General features: G+C 39.8%; 1 protein-coding gene across 1 annotated transcript in view; it reads left to right on the top strand.

Moving 5' to 3' along the window:
• b4galt2 (UDP-Gal:betaGlcNAc beta 1,4- galactosyltransferase, polypeptide 2) overlaps positions 1-16,136 on the top strand; it is a 204,168-nt gene that overhangs the window by 11,420 nt on the left and 176,612 nt on the right. The window contains exon 2 of the mRNA XM_074688142.1: positions 12,992-14,033. Coding sequence (XP_074544243.1) covers positions 13,622-14,033 — 412 coding nt within the window. The 5' untranslated portion in view covers positions 12,992-13,621. The remainder of the gene's footprint in view (positions 1-12,991; positions 14,034-16,136) is intronic.

Genomic DNA, 16,136 nt, shown 5'->3' with positions numbered 1-16,136 from the left:
AATCTCAGTGACAGTACTGGTGCATTATGGCTTCTGAATGACTTACACATTTTCTTATATTGTTGATACTGATTGTTATTTTATATCTTAAGGGCAGTGGCATTGTTTCATATACAGACAGTGTGCCATTGCTAATGTGTAAATCACACCAGGCAGAAATATTTGTTGAAACTTACAATGTCTGAAAGCTGGTATATCAGGTTTTCTTTAGAGTGAAAAATATATCACTTGAACTTCCGGCAGATTCTTTAAAGAAACGTTTTCAAACACATGTATTATTGTTTTACATAAGGCATCATTTGGTTGAGCGTTTGAGTATTAAAGGTGCAGTGTGCAATATTCAGTAGCACTCAGCAGAACAGACTCGGCAGAAATTGAATATATTTGTGACCGATATCTTGCACTACCATATTTCAACTGAAGCACTAGTTAGACAAAGGTTTTTGTAATTATTTAGTGGTTGTAGTAACTGCCCCGGCTCAAAGACTAAGATGAGAGTAGTTGTCGTGCACAAAATAATTTCTATTGAGAGATAAAACGAGAGTCACTCTTATTACCAAAGAAGCTTCTTTGACTCTAAGGACCTTTTTGTTTCACCGACTGGAGTGCTGATTGAGGCAGAGTTTTAGTCACAAAACTGACCACTATATATCATTTAATATTCCAAATTTCCACACAGTGCCTTTAGTTTTCCGGCCTTCAGTTTTTAAAATGTCACAAACTAGTCTTAAGGGACTTTTTTACATTTTTTATCCTTTAATCTTTTTGAATTAAGATCCCCCCAAGAATACTTTAAAGAGAAAAAGTTTGAGAAACCTCAGAACCTGCAGATCCCTGAGTGTCCACTGGAGGCTCCAAAAGTCAAATAAACTATATTTGGCTTATTTTTAAAAAGAAGAATTTGTCATTATTTCAGCTTGGTTTAAAAGAGTTTAAAGTCTTGCTTGCCCATTTCTGCTTCTGTCCACTCTGTTTGCCAAGGATCTTTGAATTAAAGGTTGATATTATGCATACATTTGCAAATAAAGGAGCATGGCCGACTTGACCAACAGGTGGACACATAACAGCTGTTTTCCAGGAGTCTAAAGCTCCACCTTTATTTATTTATTTTCTGTCAAAATAAGGTTTAGCCAGTGGGTGCTGTCACTGAGACTATGTTTAATAGTCATATATAAAGACTTGAAAGACGTGAAATTGGTATTTCCAGTTTAATTTGGTATTTACTTTTCTAAAAATAAGTGAAACAATGACTCAAATTTTGACCCACAGAGTACAGAATGTACACTTCATTCTTGTGTCTTTTCTCTAAAATGATAGTGAGCCTTGGTTTCAGTCTGAGATTAGATTTTATCATCTGTCTTGGCTCCTGGCTGAATCCCAGACAGTGGAATATACAGGAGGTCGTTTCTTAACTCCAGCACAATATGTTGTATTATAACCATCATGGCCTCCTTCTTACTGACGTGACCCAGATCCTTCCTAATGACAGTGTGTACTCTGTCTTTGTCACTCTGTTTCCATCCTTTCTCTCCCTCCCCCCTCTCTTCATTTTTATGATATCCCTCTTTCATTTGTGCTTCGAGCAGGGACATAATCTTCAGCGCAGACTGTGGTCTTGTAGTATTAAATAATTTGCTGTGGACTTCCGATGGAAGGGAATACCTCTGGCTAAATTTAGATATTGAAAATAGATATAACAGTTAAATTTCACTCATGGTGATTTTTTTTTATTTTTTCTAATTTTTTTTAAAGGTGATCCTTGCCTGTCTGTATTGAATGTAGACTTTGCTGCTTTTCCTAAAACATGTGAACTGAAGCTGGAAGAGCTAAGCCAAACATGACTCCTGTCCATCCCACTGTGCCTTGGTTTGTTTGTGGGAGATGAACCTGCCTACAGCTAGATGTGCTGAAGCCCTGAGAGAGCTCAGAGGCTTCATGCTATCAAGTGTGGCATAGCTAATGCATTTTTGATAAGGCCGGGAGGGCTGGGTTGTAGGTTTAAATGCAAGGAGCCCTGGTCTCAGGAGATGGAGAGGGAGTGGATAGAGAAAGAGAGAGTTTCTTTAGACATGAGCTCATCTTGATAAAAGCCTTTACTTTATATTCAAAGTATTTTTTCTTATATTTGTTTCTGTTTTTTGTTTTTTTTTACACATTTCTTCCAATTAAATCATGTTGAAATATTACAAATCATGATTTACACCTGTAGTAACACTGTTCGGGTTTTTCAGGGGCAGCAAAAACAAGCTGAGACCTTAACATTAAAATACTATAAAGTTTCACTAACTGTTGCCCCTTTGTAAAAAGTGAAGCAAACAAAATGAGGCCAATTTTTCAAAAATAATCTAATCAGTCCTTCTCTATGTCTAGCTGCTAGCTGTTTCAAATCTGTTCCCTGCTAGTTGCTAGCATTATAAACAGAGATTTTGAAGTTAGCGGCTCTGGCTTAAACAACATTTCTGAGCTTGTATCAATCTCTTAGGATCAGGATTTTGAAAAGTACCACTTTAAAGCAAACATTTGATATTGAAGGATATGTTTTGGTATTTTTACTGGAGCGTTTGCGCTAAGTGGGGAGCATTAACTGGCAGCAGGTTAGCTTGTATCAACACAAAGACTGGAAACAGGGATAAAGAGCTAGCTAGGCTGTGTATACAGCTAACAAAAGCATTCTAGCAGCACCTGCTCAATGTTTAGCATGTTGTAACATATTTTATTGTTCCAAACCAAAAATAGCTTGTGAAAAAAAATAATTTTATCTTTCAACTTTTGAAATTTGTCCAAAATGACAATAGCCAGACCAGTGGAGGAAATACCAGGAAGCCTCAGAAGCTAGCTTGGTGATTAGCCTTAGCTGTATTTTAACCAGGTAGACATGTGTGTAGTATACGTTGAAGATGTCATGACATCTTCTATGGTACAAATTCGAAAAGTCCTGTTTTCAGCATATACTCCTCTATTTGCTGGGTGATGAAGAAATATGTTAATAGAGAACAAGCTTAATGTTGCTAGCTCAGACTAAACAGGAACTAAACTGTCCTTAGTCTCAAACTAATTATCAAGAATACTTTCAATAGTGGTGAAAAAATGTTGAAAGTGTTTTTTCTGAACATTAAGGCTCGAAGAACGCTCCACATGTGCTTGCTGGAGTAAGCTGTCTGTTATCTTCCACATCACTAGGTACAGTTGCATATATAAAAACAAACAAACAATTTCTGAGCCTGAGGGCTTTGCTGAGAACATCTGCTGAAGAACCACGCACAGTTAGAGACTCAGGATGTGTGTGTGAGTGTGTGTGTGTGTATAAAGTGCTGCTGGGAATGGACGGCCTTCTGCTCTGTTGCATTAAACTTCATTATGAATGATCAATGATGATGTCATGACAGGAAATTTTAGGCATGCGTACAGTCTCATACTCTCAGTTCATTTGATGTGCTCTAGTCTCTGATGCTGTATGTGTAGAAATACAGTGTGTGGAGGAATGAGCCTGGAGCTATACCACTTTATTACTGTATGGTCAAACAGAGGCCCTCTCTATATTGTTTCATTGCTCCTTTATCTGAAGATGTGCTTCTGTGAGGCAACCTGTAGTTATGTTCATTGTATTCTTCAGTGTTCAGTGTTTCCTTACACAAACATTAACTTCTACATCTTTGAAGGGGGTCGTTTTTGGAGATGTCCCTCATGATGTAATTCCTAACTGATGAAACGGTAAACTCTAGGAAGACTCTAATATTGTTTGATCTTACTCCCTTTAAAGGAAACATGCTCTGGTAAAAGTCAAGACCTCAGTCTATAAAGTTTACATCTAGCAGCTGAAAAAAAAAAAAAAATGCCACCAGCTCAGATGATCTCTGGCACAGAGACATGAGCGATTTTCAAGACAGCCTAGTTTTAGAAAGAGCTGCATTTACCTGCTTCATTACTTGAGTGGATGTTCATTGAGTGGGCTACAGGTTTCCATGTAGTAGTGCTCTAGCTCATCCCCAATCGGTGAGTGGCGGCTGGCTGCCGATGCCTTGTTCAGCTCTGTGGTCCTCAACAGTAGTTGACAGGGAAGCTGCTTGACTCACCTAATGTTGGTAACTAGCAGAGCACATTTATAGCCTTGTTCTCACATAACACAGCTTTGGGAGTAAACGGACTGGATTTGGATGATGGTGACCTTTTTTTGTTACCTGACTGAGACTTTTTATTATGATTACACAACCATCGTAATTGAAGTTATAAGCAACACATGGCTTTTTATGACAGATGACAAACCATTTGCACTAGCTTCGAAGTTTCCAACAATACAGTGATGCTTTGATATTGAAGGAAATGAAATTACCCTGCAGGCAGCAGAGTTGCAGCAATTCTGACAGTAATATGCATAATAACATTACACTACCCCTGCTATGAAAAAGGGTTTTCATATTCTTTAATCTGCCCAATTTTAGAGCTGAAACAAGAAAAACACTAGTTTCCAAACAACAATTTTATCATTTTTGAAACTGTTTATGTAATACACAAAAAGAGATGTGTCCTCTCTAGAAGTTGGAATGATCAGCCATTTTTTACTTTTTCTTTTGAGTGACGTAAATATGGTAATTGGAAGTTTAATCACCCCAAAAAGCTGTTTTTGAAGCTGAAATTGGCAGTTTCATTTTTTTATTCCTTGACACTTTTCAGACTTATCAGTTCAAGATGAGTTTATAATGATCAAAATGATTGCTTGACTGTTCAAAAGAGCATCTCTCAAATTTCTTTTTGAATTACTTGATGTTGAAAAGTAGCTCTTTTTTTAATGCCTTTACTTTTGTATATTTGACAAGTTGGGTTATTTTGTTTTAAATCAGACTACAACAAATGAGAGCAGTCTGTGGAGAAAGAAGAAAAAACAGTCTAACTAATGTGCAGTATGAGTGAAAGAAAGAAAGTCTTCCTTGGCCTCAGTCGCTGACATTTACTGAATTGCAGCTCAGCCTCAGACTGCCTCGGACTGAACTTGGGGCTCAAAGGTTGCTATAAAAACTCCCCTGGCTTACATTTTACCCTCATGTCCAGCACAAACTGTAGCTTCAGCTAAACTTAGCCCACAAAAGTTCCTGCAGAGCTGACCAGTAGTTCAGAGAGGAGGGTAAAACCTCTCCAGAGCATCGTTAATGCTTCGGCTCAACATTCAAAGAGTCTGACCACTGAAACACACTGGGATCATTTTTATTTATTACTATAAATAAAACATGCAGGTCATAGCATTTGCTGTTTAATATGAAGTAGTTAATTTTAATGTTTTTAACTGTGTTTTTTGAAGTTGTCCCTTCAAATTAAAAGCCCCATCTCAGTCATGGACCATCTCTCCCTCCAGCATATGTTCGGCCTGCACTCAATGAATTATGCACCCTCACAAATTACCAGTCTGGCCACCCGTCTGGCAACCAATTAAAATTTTAACATACAGATGTTGTAGGCATTCTGCAAGCTTTCGTTGGCACTTTATCAGAATGTACTTGTGATATGAGTGTGTGTGTGTGTGGCATCCATTACATTGATCTGACAAGACCAGAAATTATTAAAGAAGTGCAGCGTTTTAATGAGCTCCCTTTAGTGTTAAACCTTATCCCTATATACTTAAGCTCCAAGCCTTAATATGACTGACTGCACTTTGAGTCAGATTGGTTCGAATGCACACAAACTCACACATGAACATGTTTTAGCCTTCGATCTTCCAGTCATGTACATGTGTTTTCTCTCAGGCACTTTAAAAGAACGTTGAATCCCACTTGGGTCAAGAACTCAAATACTGTCTGCTTTTATCCCGTCTGTGTATGATTCACATCTGTAATAGTATACATGAACAACTCTCCAGCAAAGTCAGAACCACAGCACTACAACTAAGCCCTGAAGTGTTATTAAAATGTAAATTTACAGAGCTGCACCTCGTAAGGATGAACTTTGTTGAAAAATAAATAAATAACAGAATAAAAAAACACCCAGAAGAGCATGTTCTAGTCTTACAGTAACAGTAAGGATTAATGATATCTATAAAAAAGGAGCTTTTGCATATCATCTTGGTGATATGCAAAAGAAAGATGCTGTACCCGTGGGTTGATGGTGGTGGTGGTAAGGGGGTTACATAAAGATATATTGCACTCCCTGTCTATGTAACAACCCGAAGTCCAAAAGAATCAATGAAAACTGTTTGTAGAAACACTTTTTTAAAGTTTGCAAATTAACTGCAACCAAGAAGATTTAATTGTACAATCCTGTGTCAAGAAATGCAACATGCAAAAAGTTAACTAATCATTCACACAGTCCATTAATGCAGGTGACATCTCTGGCCCAGAGCATGTTTATTAAGATTGACTGAGGCAAATTTGGTCTTCTGTTCCTTAGTTAGATGAATCAGCATATGACATACTTTTTGGAAATCAAGGACTCTACATTCTCTGCCCTGAAGAGGAGGGGATCATCCAATTTTTATCTTTACAATTGTGTTTTAAACTGAAAAAATAAAGAAAAATTGATGGAGATTCAGATTTGACAGTTTTATTTTACAATATAACAAGAAGTAGTTTGAAAAAATAAATTGTTTTGGGTTTCTTAAGACATCGGCTTTCTTTAACGCTGGATTTCACAGCAATTCTGTGTATAAACAGCCAAGTTGCATGAATTCAGACTGTGATCATGCCCAAAGTTAGTGTGTACATGGATTGGAACATATCATCTGTGACCTTTTGACCTCTTTTGCCCCAGTAGCTCCAATAGACATCCCTTGACTGACTGCTGCATTCCTCAACATCCTGTTTACTGCCGGTTGACAAACGTTGCATTTTTGAGAACATGTTTTTATAAATCGATTTACCACCTGTCACAGATGATTGCAACAAACCTGGAGAGGTGTCAAGTGCACATTTCAAAGCAGAAATACAAAACTGCACTAGAAAGTGTTTGATACCCAGGTGAGGTGAACAGAATCCCTGAGCACTTAGAGATGTGTCTGTCAGAGAATTTCCCACTCTGACTGTTAGTGTTGGTGCTACTGTATGGATATTTGATAGATTAAGTATATGTGTCACAACCCAAAAGTTGGTTAGGGTATGATAAATGGGGAGTAACAAAATAGAACCCAAAAGATGGATGAAATAAAAGGTGAGCAAATAGAAAGGATCAATTTACAAAATAATGGGATGTAAATCGAGCTTCTCTTAAAACAGAACCATCAACAAAACAGAAGCTGAACCTCTAGAGCCAATATTTTACTAAATCAAGCAAAAATTAAAAGTCAAAAGCTGAACCACTCTTTCAGTGGAAGCAGAAGCAGTCTCTGTGTACAGCATGCACACATGCACGCACACAGTCAAGGACCCACTGGCTCCCAACTGATCAGGAGTCACAGCAGCAATACAAGAAAAAGAAAGTAAGAAAGTGCATAGTGCAAAAGATCCATAAGAAAATAGATGATGAAAGCTTGTCCATCATTCTCCAGTCAGCCAGCCTCCACCTCCACAGGGTCCAGGACTGAGCTTCTTCAGCAGTCTGTTCAGTCTCCTGGATCCTGTCTGCTCACAGCAGGTGAAGCTCTTTCAATGTTGCGTTAGTGTCCAGTGTTAGCTCTGTTAGCCATGTCCGTGAATAGCATGATGCTACTCTGCCTTCTGGTATTCCTACTGTTGCTAGATTGGCACGACTAGCTCGTCCATCTTATTGGAGATAGATCTTGCGTTCCCAATAACGATGGATGGAAGAACAGGTCCATGTCGTCACTTCTTAGCTCACACCTCAGTACCTGTATGCTGTCCTCACCTCCTTTTCCTCACCTTGTGGGGAAACATGAGGCCTTGCACAGACAAAACCTGTTTGGTGTCTATGACTAACAAATAACCCATACAAAGTAATGATCCACTCCAAATACAAAGATAACCAACAGGTCATGAAATAAAAAGATATTAAAAAATTACAAGAAATGGACAAAGAAGAGAGGGCTGCCACAACAGGCAACCGCCCATTTTAATATTTGCTGTAGGGGCTGTAGCAACCAAGGATACTTTTCTAACTACACCATTCTTTAGTGAAATCCTTGATCTTCTACATGTAGTAAGCTGTAAATTCTGGACTTTGGTTGTAAAGTACAAGTCCAGCTCCTGTTTGCTGGTTGAATGGGCTCAATGACATTTGCAGTTTTGGTGTTAATGCTAGCTGAGGAGGCTACTGTTGTGAATTTATTCCCCTCTTTATTGTTGCGATGACGACTCTTCAGGTGACCAAAAAGTTGTAATTTGTAAACTAGTCGTAAAATATTAAGTAAACTGTTTCTTAGGCTCAGTTTCTTAAAGCTATGCTTAATGTTTTCTTCATTTCATAGAGATTTGAAAGACTTTTCTATCTATTTGACTTCTTTTGGAAAGAAAAAACCTTTTCCTGATATTCTTTAAAAATTACATAAATAGTCATTAGGTGTTAAATAGTGTCCAGGAAATAGTCATTAAAGGTGTTGCTTTCTGTAACTCACCTCTTGATCCCACCGGCTCCCTGTGACTACATCCTCTGTCACAGTCCTCCCCCTTGCTGTATTATAATTAATCCCCAGCCTATTTAACAATGAGTTAGCATGGCTGTTAACCTCTGTGACGGAGTCGGCACTTCCTGCAGCTTCACACAGAGATTAGTGAAGCCTGCTGTGGGGGAAACACTGAAATCCGTACAAATTACAACAACTGGCCTCATGGGGACACATGTCTGTTAAAATTTGAAGCGAAAAATGAAGCATGAATGTGTTTTTGAATTTGTTCTGACTTTTTAGTTATTTTCACTCTAGCTGAATGTTTTACCACTTTATGATTGTTTTATTTTGTAATTTATTGTGCTCTCCCAGAAACAGCTGCTAACTAAACACTGATAAAAACAGGCAGCTGAAAATCAGGACACATATTTCCAGCATTCCTCTTGTGGATTCCTTGGCAGACGTGATATGATAGGGGGCTGTTATGAAATTTATTGCTGTTGTTAAAGAGGGAGTTACAGAGATCCTTGAATAAACTGGTTACATAAAAAGCTCTATTTCTCTCTGTCACTGCAGCCATCTCTCGCTTTTTTCCCCCTTCTTCCTCTCAGTCCTTCTCTCCCTCTCTTAAAAGCTTCAGAGATTTCATAGACTCCTTCCTGACTCTATTATATCACCCTAGGTGACATTTGCATGCTAAGTTGAGAGTGAGCACTCAGCGGCACCTTGGATACAGGCCCTATGAGACGTCCCCAGAAAGAAAATAACTTAAAAACAAGTGAGGGAGTAAAAGAGGAAAGATTTCCTCCACACCGTTTTATTCTCTTTTGTTTCGGTAGGGTGACCTTTCCGTGGAGTAAAATAGAAAAAAAAAAACTCATTGATTGTTGTCTTGAGAGAAGTTGGCTAAGCCAAATGTCAGAAGCAGAGGAAACACAGGAGCAAAAGTAGGTTTAGCCCCAGGAAAAAGGCTGACTTTTACTATTTTGGTGCCCAGGGGGAGATTGGAAAATGGAGGTCCCTCCTCCCGATCAAATTTTTTTCTGATTCCCTCAGGTTCTCCAGTTCACCATGTGATTCCTCAACGTGCTTCTGCATTGATCACTGATTAGTCATTTGAAGTTGGCGGTTCTGACTGAAAGAAGTTCTTCATCCTTCTGTTTGTTTTTTTCTGTTTCTTCTGCAGCTCTTTAGCGGAGCCTCGAACTTTTCACACCTTGGTCACTGAGGGGAGCCCTACTCTCCCTGGGCTTTGTAGTTGAAGCTGAAAACAGCGTGAGACCCCTCTGTCTGTCTTACTGATTATCTCCCCACATGTTTGAAAAATTCATCCTGATACATTACAGACCAGCTTGTTCAGTCGCTGAAGAGCAGCACTGCTGGGAAATAAATCCTGACCTGCACAAGCATTATGCTGTGTCTGGCGTGCGGTGTCAGTGTCCTTCGGTCAGCAGAAATCCATCTCATTACCTAGCAAGGAGCACACACACATTTACACGCACACACAAACAGACAGACACACGCACACACACCCAGGAGGATCAGTCTTGGCAGTGTTGCTGCCCACAGACAAAAGCAGAACACGTAGAAGAAGCAAGACGGAGACAACTTTCTGAACAGACAGCAGATATCAGCTCAGTTACCAGCAGACATATGTTTTAATTTGCTTCATTTTGCTTCCACCTGCCCCAGGACACAGCACAGAAACTCACCTAATCACACCAGAGCTGTTACGTTTAAGCATCATTTCCCTCACTGGGGTTTGATGTTATTGGATGATATTGTGGAGGGTATAATTTGATTTTTTTTGTCATTTTGGTACTTTATGAAAAATTGATTTGATTCATTGTTGTGTACTGGGCTGTTTTGTGCAGAAAAACATGTGATACATCTCCAGATGAAGATTTTCAGTGTTTGGCTGTGATTACAACCAGCTTGCAGACACTTTTGAAGGTTAAAGAGGGGGGTCTTGTCCTTTTTTTTTTTTTGCTTTTGTACTGTCTCTCTGGTATCCTGTAATAGCTGTACATGATGATTAAAAAAGAAAATTCTTGTTTTTATTATTCTTGTGTTTTGGAAAACCCTTTATTTTAGCCTCTGTCTCAAACACTTCATTTTGCCGCTGTCTCTTTAAGGCTCCCCGCTCCACAAACTCCCTCCCCTCTGATTGGCTAGTCCTTTGGAGGTCTGTCAGGGGCCCTCCAACACATCATGAACCATTTAGGAGATCCCCATGCTATGACCTCATCATTTCAGCAAAGCTTGTGAAAATCTCATGAAGACTCCATGCTGTTTTTAAAAACCGGCCATTTTTTGAGATGTTTACAGACAGATTCAGAGATTTTCTGAACATGTGAATATGTAGTGGTTTTAGTGGTTAGTATGAACACCCAGCACTGTTACTTATGGGTGAAGTCTGCAGGATTTTCCTAAAAAATTAAATGCCAACTTTTACAGGAACAATCCTGGCCAATCATCTCCCATTGGCCTCCATACATGTATGTCAGTGTCTGTATCTGCTTCAACCCTCTCCTTAGCCCTGTATGTTGATGATTTGATTGTATCTGGACATTTTTGGGTGAGGTGTAGGTGTGGTTAAATCAGCCAATTACGGACCCCTGTGTGCAGAAGTGACCTTGCATGTTGATGATTGCAAATAACAGCTAATCAGAGCAGCTACAATATTAGATGTAGCACCAAGGAAGACAGACACAACCAAAGTGAAACGAAATGCCAAACAGATAAAGCTTTTTTCTAAATGAGGGTGAAGCTTGGCTCGACTTTCACTTGCTTTTACAGCAGCACGGGACAAAGAGCGAGCAGTGAAGGCAGTGGGTGTGTCCTGCTGCTGGCACTGAGCCAAGGAGGAGGAGCCTAGTTTGAATGTTGTGTTTACTAACAAAAAATTGAAAATTCTGGCAGACCCTACTCCTAAAACTGTTTCAATGTGTGAAATGCTTCTCTTATATGTCTATATGCCTTGCTAATTTCTTCGGCTGATTGGTTATCTGCCAGGCACAACCTACATATAATTTAATCTCTGATTTTTGGCATGAAAATACTTCCAAAATGGGCGGTTATCTGTTATCTGAGTTTTATCAAGGTGTTTTAGTGTCAAAACATTATAGCAGCCCAAGTCCAACCCAAATGCACTCATCCAAAGTGTTTACCTGGCTGCCTTTTGGATTTGCTATGTTTTGGTAACTGCGCCTCATCCCTGACACAACTCCAGACTCTATATTTGATTAATAATGAATCACAATGAAAACAAGCTATACACATCATAAGATGGGGTAAATTTCATTTTTTTCAAGTGGAAGCTGTGGATTGGCAAAAATTACCCTCATTGTGTTTAACAGAGTCTAATTTTACTTTTAAGAAACACCCACTGAAGTTTTGATGGGCTCGGGTGCCTCTGTAGTTCTCACATCAATTCAGAACATTGATTTAAACCAAAAGCTGTTTGATCAAAGAACTAGTTTAAACAGCTATGAGACGGACATTTACTGCAACCTTTATTAGCTGTCAGTTTTAATCACAAAAAGAACCACAGATTTAGTTCTCCTCAAAACAGTGTTTTACAAAATATTCAGGACATGTAGGTTCTTTAAAACTTAAAAAAAAAACACAAAAAGACCTAAAATAAGTCACTAAGAAGAAGGAACAAAAGAAATCTGAAGAAAGAAAAGTTACATCTAAAGAATGAGCTGCAAAAAACATGAAACTGTCTCATCGTTGCCAAGTTTGAGAGATTTCTCTCATTTGTGGTGATGCTTCAGGTGCCGCTTGAGAAAATCAGAGCTGCTCCCAGACATATATCAATCAGTTTCTAATTATCAGCTGTGGTGTTTCAACAGTGAGCTCTTTAATGTCTCCTCTCTGACTCAGTTGTTTTTTCCTCAGAATGCTTTGTGGCGGTCAGAGTTTTCATCATCCTCTTCAACCTCATCTTCTTCCTCTCTCCCATTGATTGGAAAAGCCATAAACCTGCAATAAGCATAGCCTGTGGGAAATCTCTAAGTGCCCCTTCCCTTTCTCCTTTGCTCGTATGTTTGCTGCATTGTGTATTCCCTCCTGCCCTCTCATTCCATCATAAACGCTTTTTAAACCACTTGACTGGAAAATTGACTCGCTATGTCAATTCGGCTGCCCAGCCACAGTCAAAGCTTTTTGTTTGCCTGTTGATGCTTTTGTTGTTGATTCTGTTTCTGTCCAATTCTCTGGGGTATTTCTCTTTTCACTCAGAGTGAACTTCTACATTTATTTAGCCGCTGTTCAACCAGGCACATCGAATAAAAACAAGGTCACGGAGTACTCTTAAATTTCTAGAGAGAGATCAATGAAGTTTAGTTTGACTTTATGCAGCAAAGAATACTTCGTGTCATGGGTGTTATTAATGGCTTTCCACCTGCATTCACTGGAGTAAGCAGCCTGAAACATCCACTCTGTGGACGTCACATAGCCATGAACAAATGTAATGAAATTGGTTTTGTTTGTATTTTCTTCCAGGTGTCTGGGACTCTCCTGGTTTGAGACAACCAACCAACATGAAGCCATAACAAGAGGACGTTTCCACCAAGACGTTGCCTGACCCTCTACTCTACTCAGATGAATGTTTTTCAGCAGCTTCCAGTTGTGCTCCGTCACTTGAACCATGTTTTAATTGGAGGTTTTAAATATAAGTCATCATCATTAGGACTGGATTTTGAAATCATGGTTCCACATGGCTGCAGCAACATTTTAACCCTCGGATTCTGACTAATTCAACATATGTTTACATGCCCATATCAGCCGGTTTTATCTGCAAAAGAGGCCTTATCACTTCAAACACACTGAACTTATCACCCGTACACATTTGCTTTACATCTACGTTTAAAAACATATGTACTTAACACAATTTATGGGCTGTACATTTATCTCAAAAAGAGATTGAGACTGGTTCCAACACCTCAGTACTTTTGTCATGCAGGGAATCTGTGGACGCACCAGGAACAAGCTAAAAATTCATGCTTTGGCAAACTCCCTATCTTCTTTTTTGACCCCATGACCCCTGAAGACGTCAGATAGTCGCTCTTATCTAACCACATGTCCCCATCGGAGATCTAATAACAGCTATTAAAGGGTGGTAAGGATGAGCGCATGCCTGTAGCGGCGCCAGCGTCGTCGTGGCTGGCCGTCAACGGACGGTCCACTACCTCGGCCATGACCCGGTTGATGTTGGGCCGGACTCTGGAGCGTATCTGTAAAGGCGTCCTGCTGCTCTGCCTGCTCCACTTCCTCATCATGATGATCCTGTACTTTGATGTGTACACGCAGCGCTTCGACCTTTTTAGTCGCTTCAACAATGGCCGCAATGGATCCAGGAATAACATCAGTGGGGCAGCAGGGAGCGGACATCACTTTTACTATTACAACCTTTCCCGGCCCAATGCAACTCTAGCTAGCTACCTGGCGACAGGCGAGCAGCTGGTTCCCACTGTGCAGCCAGAGACCAATCAGACACCTTCACCCAAACCGCTGCCGCCGTGCCCTGAGATCCCACCAGGCCTTGGTGAGTAATGATGTCTCTTTGGCCTCTATTTTAAAAAGCTATCACGACCAAATCTTTGATTGTTTTGCAAAGTGTTTAGCAAGTCTTCACTATAAGATTATCTGCATTGGTATTTTTCTCAGTGACATTTGTTGTCTCCATATTTTAGACACAGTCAGCAGTTGTTTTGGCTTTGTTGTTTTTACTGTTGCCATCACACCCTTTAACAGTCTTTAGACATCAGGCTGATGTCTTGTTAAAGTGCTGATGTTGGGAGTCGATGTGATGCAGAGCTCTCTGCTTTCTCTTTGCTTTCACTGGTTTTAAAAGGGGAAAATCAAAGCTCAGCTTAAAGGATGTAGCACTGTATTGTGCTATCTTTCACAAGATATGTTGTATGTTGCCACAAACCAATAAGTTGGTCCTCCATTTCTGGCGTTCTTCTGCCGATATGCTTTGGGTTGACTACCATCACAATGGTTGCATTAGTTTTACTTCCTGATGCGTCAGCTCCATGATTGGCTGTCGTAGTGCTCCATGTGGCGCTCCACAGGATGCACCCTCAGCTTTCCCCTCATAACAGGATATCTGATTGGAAATACAATGAACAAGTTGATGATTGATGCATTTAAACTGCTGTGGCCTAGCGTTTTTTTGGGTTTGATCTGGGGTCATAACAGATCTAACACCACAGGACAATCTGCACAGATACAAAATGAATGGCCTGAAATGAGCTCAGTTATCATGAGTGTGAACCTGGCTCACGTCTTCAGTACGTCAGTGTTCTCATGTGTGTTGTATCTGAGTGACATGTTTTGGCTCTTGTGACACTTAATACAAACACAGAACCACCCTGTTTCTAATCTGCATGGGATTACTGCTCATTAAATCTTAAAGTAATTTTGTTCGTGAGTGATTCAGCTTAATATGTGACTTCCCCATTTGAAGCACTTTCTATCTTCCCTAATCACCTCTGCTGATGCTCTTTCTGTTAATTGTTTATCCATTCTGCGTGTTGTGTTTGTCGTTATGGCCTGTACATACTGTAAACCCGATAACGGGAGGATTTGCACATCATTGATTAGTGTAATGAATAGGTGAGACAAGACCTTGATAAGGGCTGGAAGCCGGAGGGTCCTGTTTTATATTCAGTAAATAAATGTATCTTCAGACTTACTCCAATTAGCAGGAGAGCGGGCAGACGTAATTTTGTTTCTCCAGGTCGGCCCGCAACATAAAATAGATTTAATGTCAACGATTTACACCGTGGTGTTTCAACCTTACAGACTTGCAGTGGAGCTATTAGGAGAGATTCATGCTGCTGGACACGTAAGCACACGTCTGCAGAAACGCACTGTACAGCTTTAAGTTCATTAACTGCTTTTGTTCTGTCATTTTTTAATAAACACGTGAGCTGGAGACTGAAAATTAATCGTGATGCATTGAGGGTATCAAAGTCGGATTGCAGGAATCTCATGTATAAAAATGTAAGGGAAGTCAGAGTGAGTAGCCATTTTTCCCTCAAGGTTAAGTTATTCAGTGTTGTGTAATTTATTATGATCCATATAACCAGCAGGAGCTCATTTTGCCTGTGAAAGTAAGTAAAGTAAAAAGCAAGTCAAAGTAGAAATTGTTCAATTACAGTGACGTATGGCTCTGATTTTAAATAGTAGATGAATACATATCCCATGACCCTCCATTTTTCGGCTGCAATGAATCTATACATCCTTGATTTACATGCACCATGGGATTGTGCAGTGTTTAGACTATTTGTTTTTTCACGCTTGGTATGATTTTGCTTCATCAGCAGAAAGCTTTCCATTTAACAACCAGTGATGTTACACACAAAACACACACATACACACACACACACACACACACACACACACACACACATGCGCGTGCCATTATCATCCGTATCAATCCACCCAACAAAGCAGAGGTTGATTGAGTCACACTAAGCCTGGGTTTACTCGATCTATAATTACTGAGTGAACACAAACCCTGTTGCATGCCCACGCACAACCCAACCCCCCACAGCACACACACACATACACATGCACACAAATATACACACACATAGACCATATCTCCCATCAGCTCTCTGTCATGAATACTTAAAGA

This window comes from Halichoeres trimaculatus, unplaced genomic scaffold (assembly GCF_033239565.1).
Source record: "Halichoeres trimaculatus isolate MK-OKI-2021-1 unplaced genomic scaffold, fHalTri1.1 fHalTri1_scaffold_15, whole genome shotgun sequence".
In the NCBI taxonomy this organism is placed as follows: Eukaryota; Metazoa; Chordata; class Actinopteri; order Labriformes; family Labridae; genus Halichoeres; species Halichoeres trimaculatus.
The sequence above is the reverse complement of the archived record's forward strand: the minus strand, read 5'-3'. Positions and strand labels throughout refer to the sequence as shown.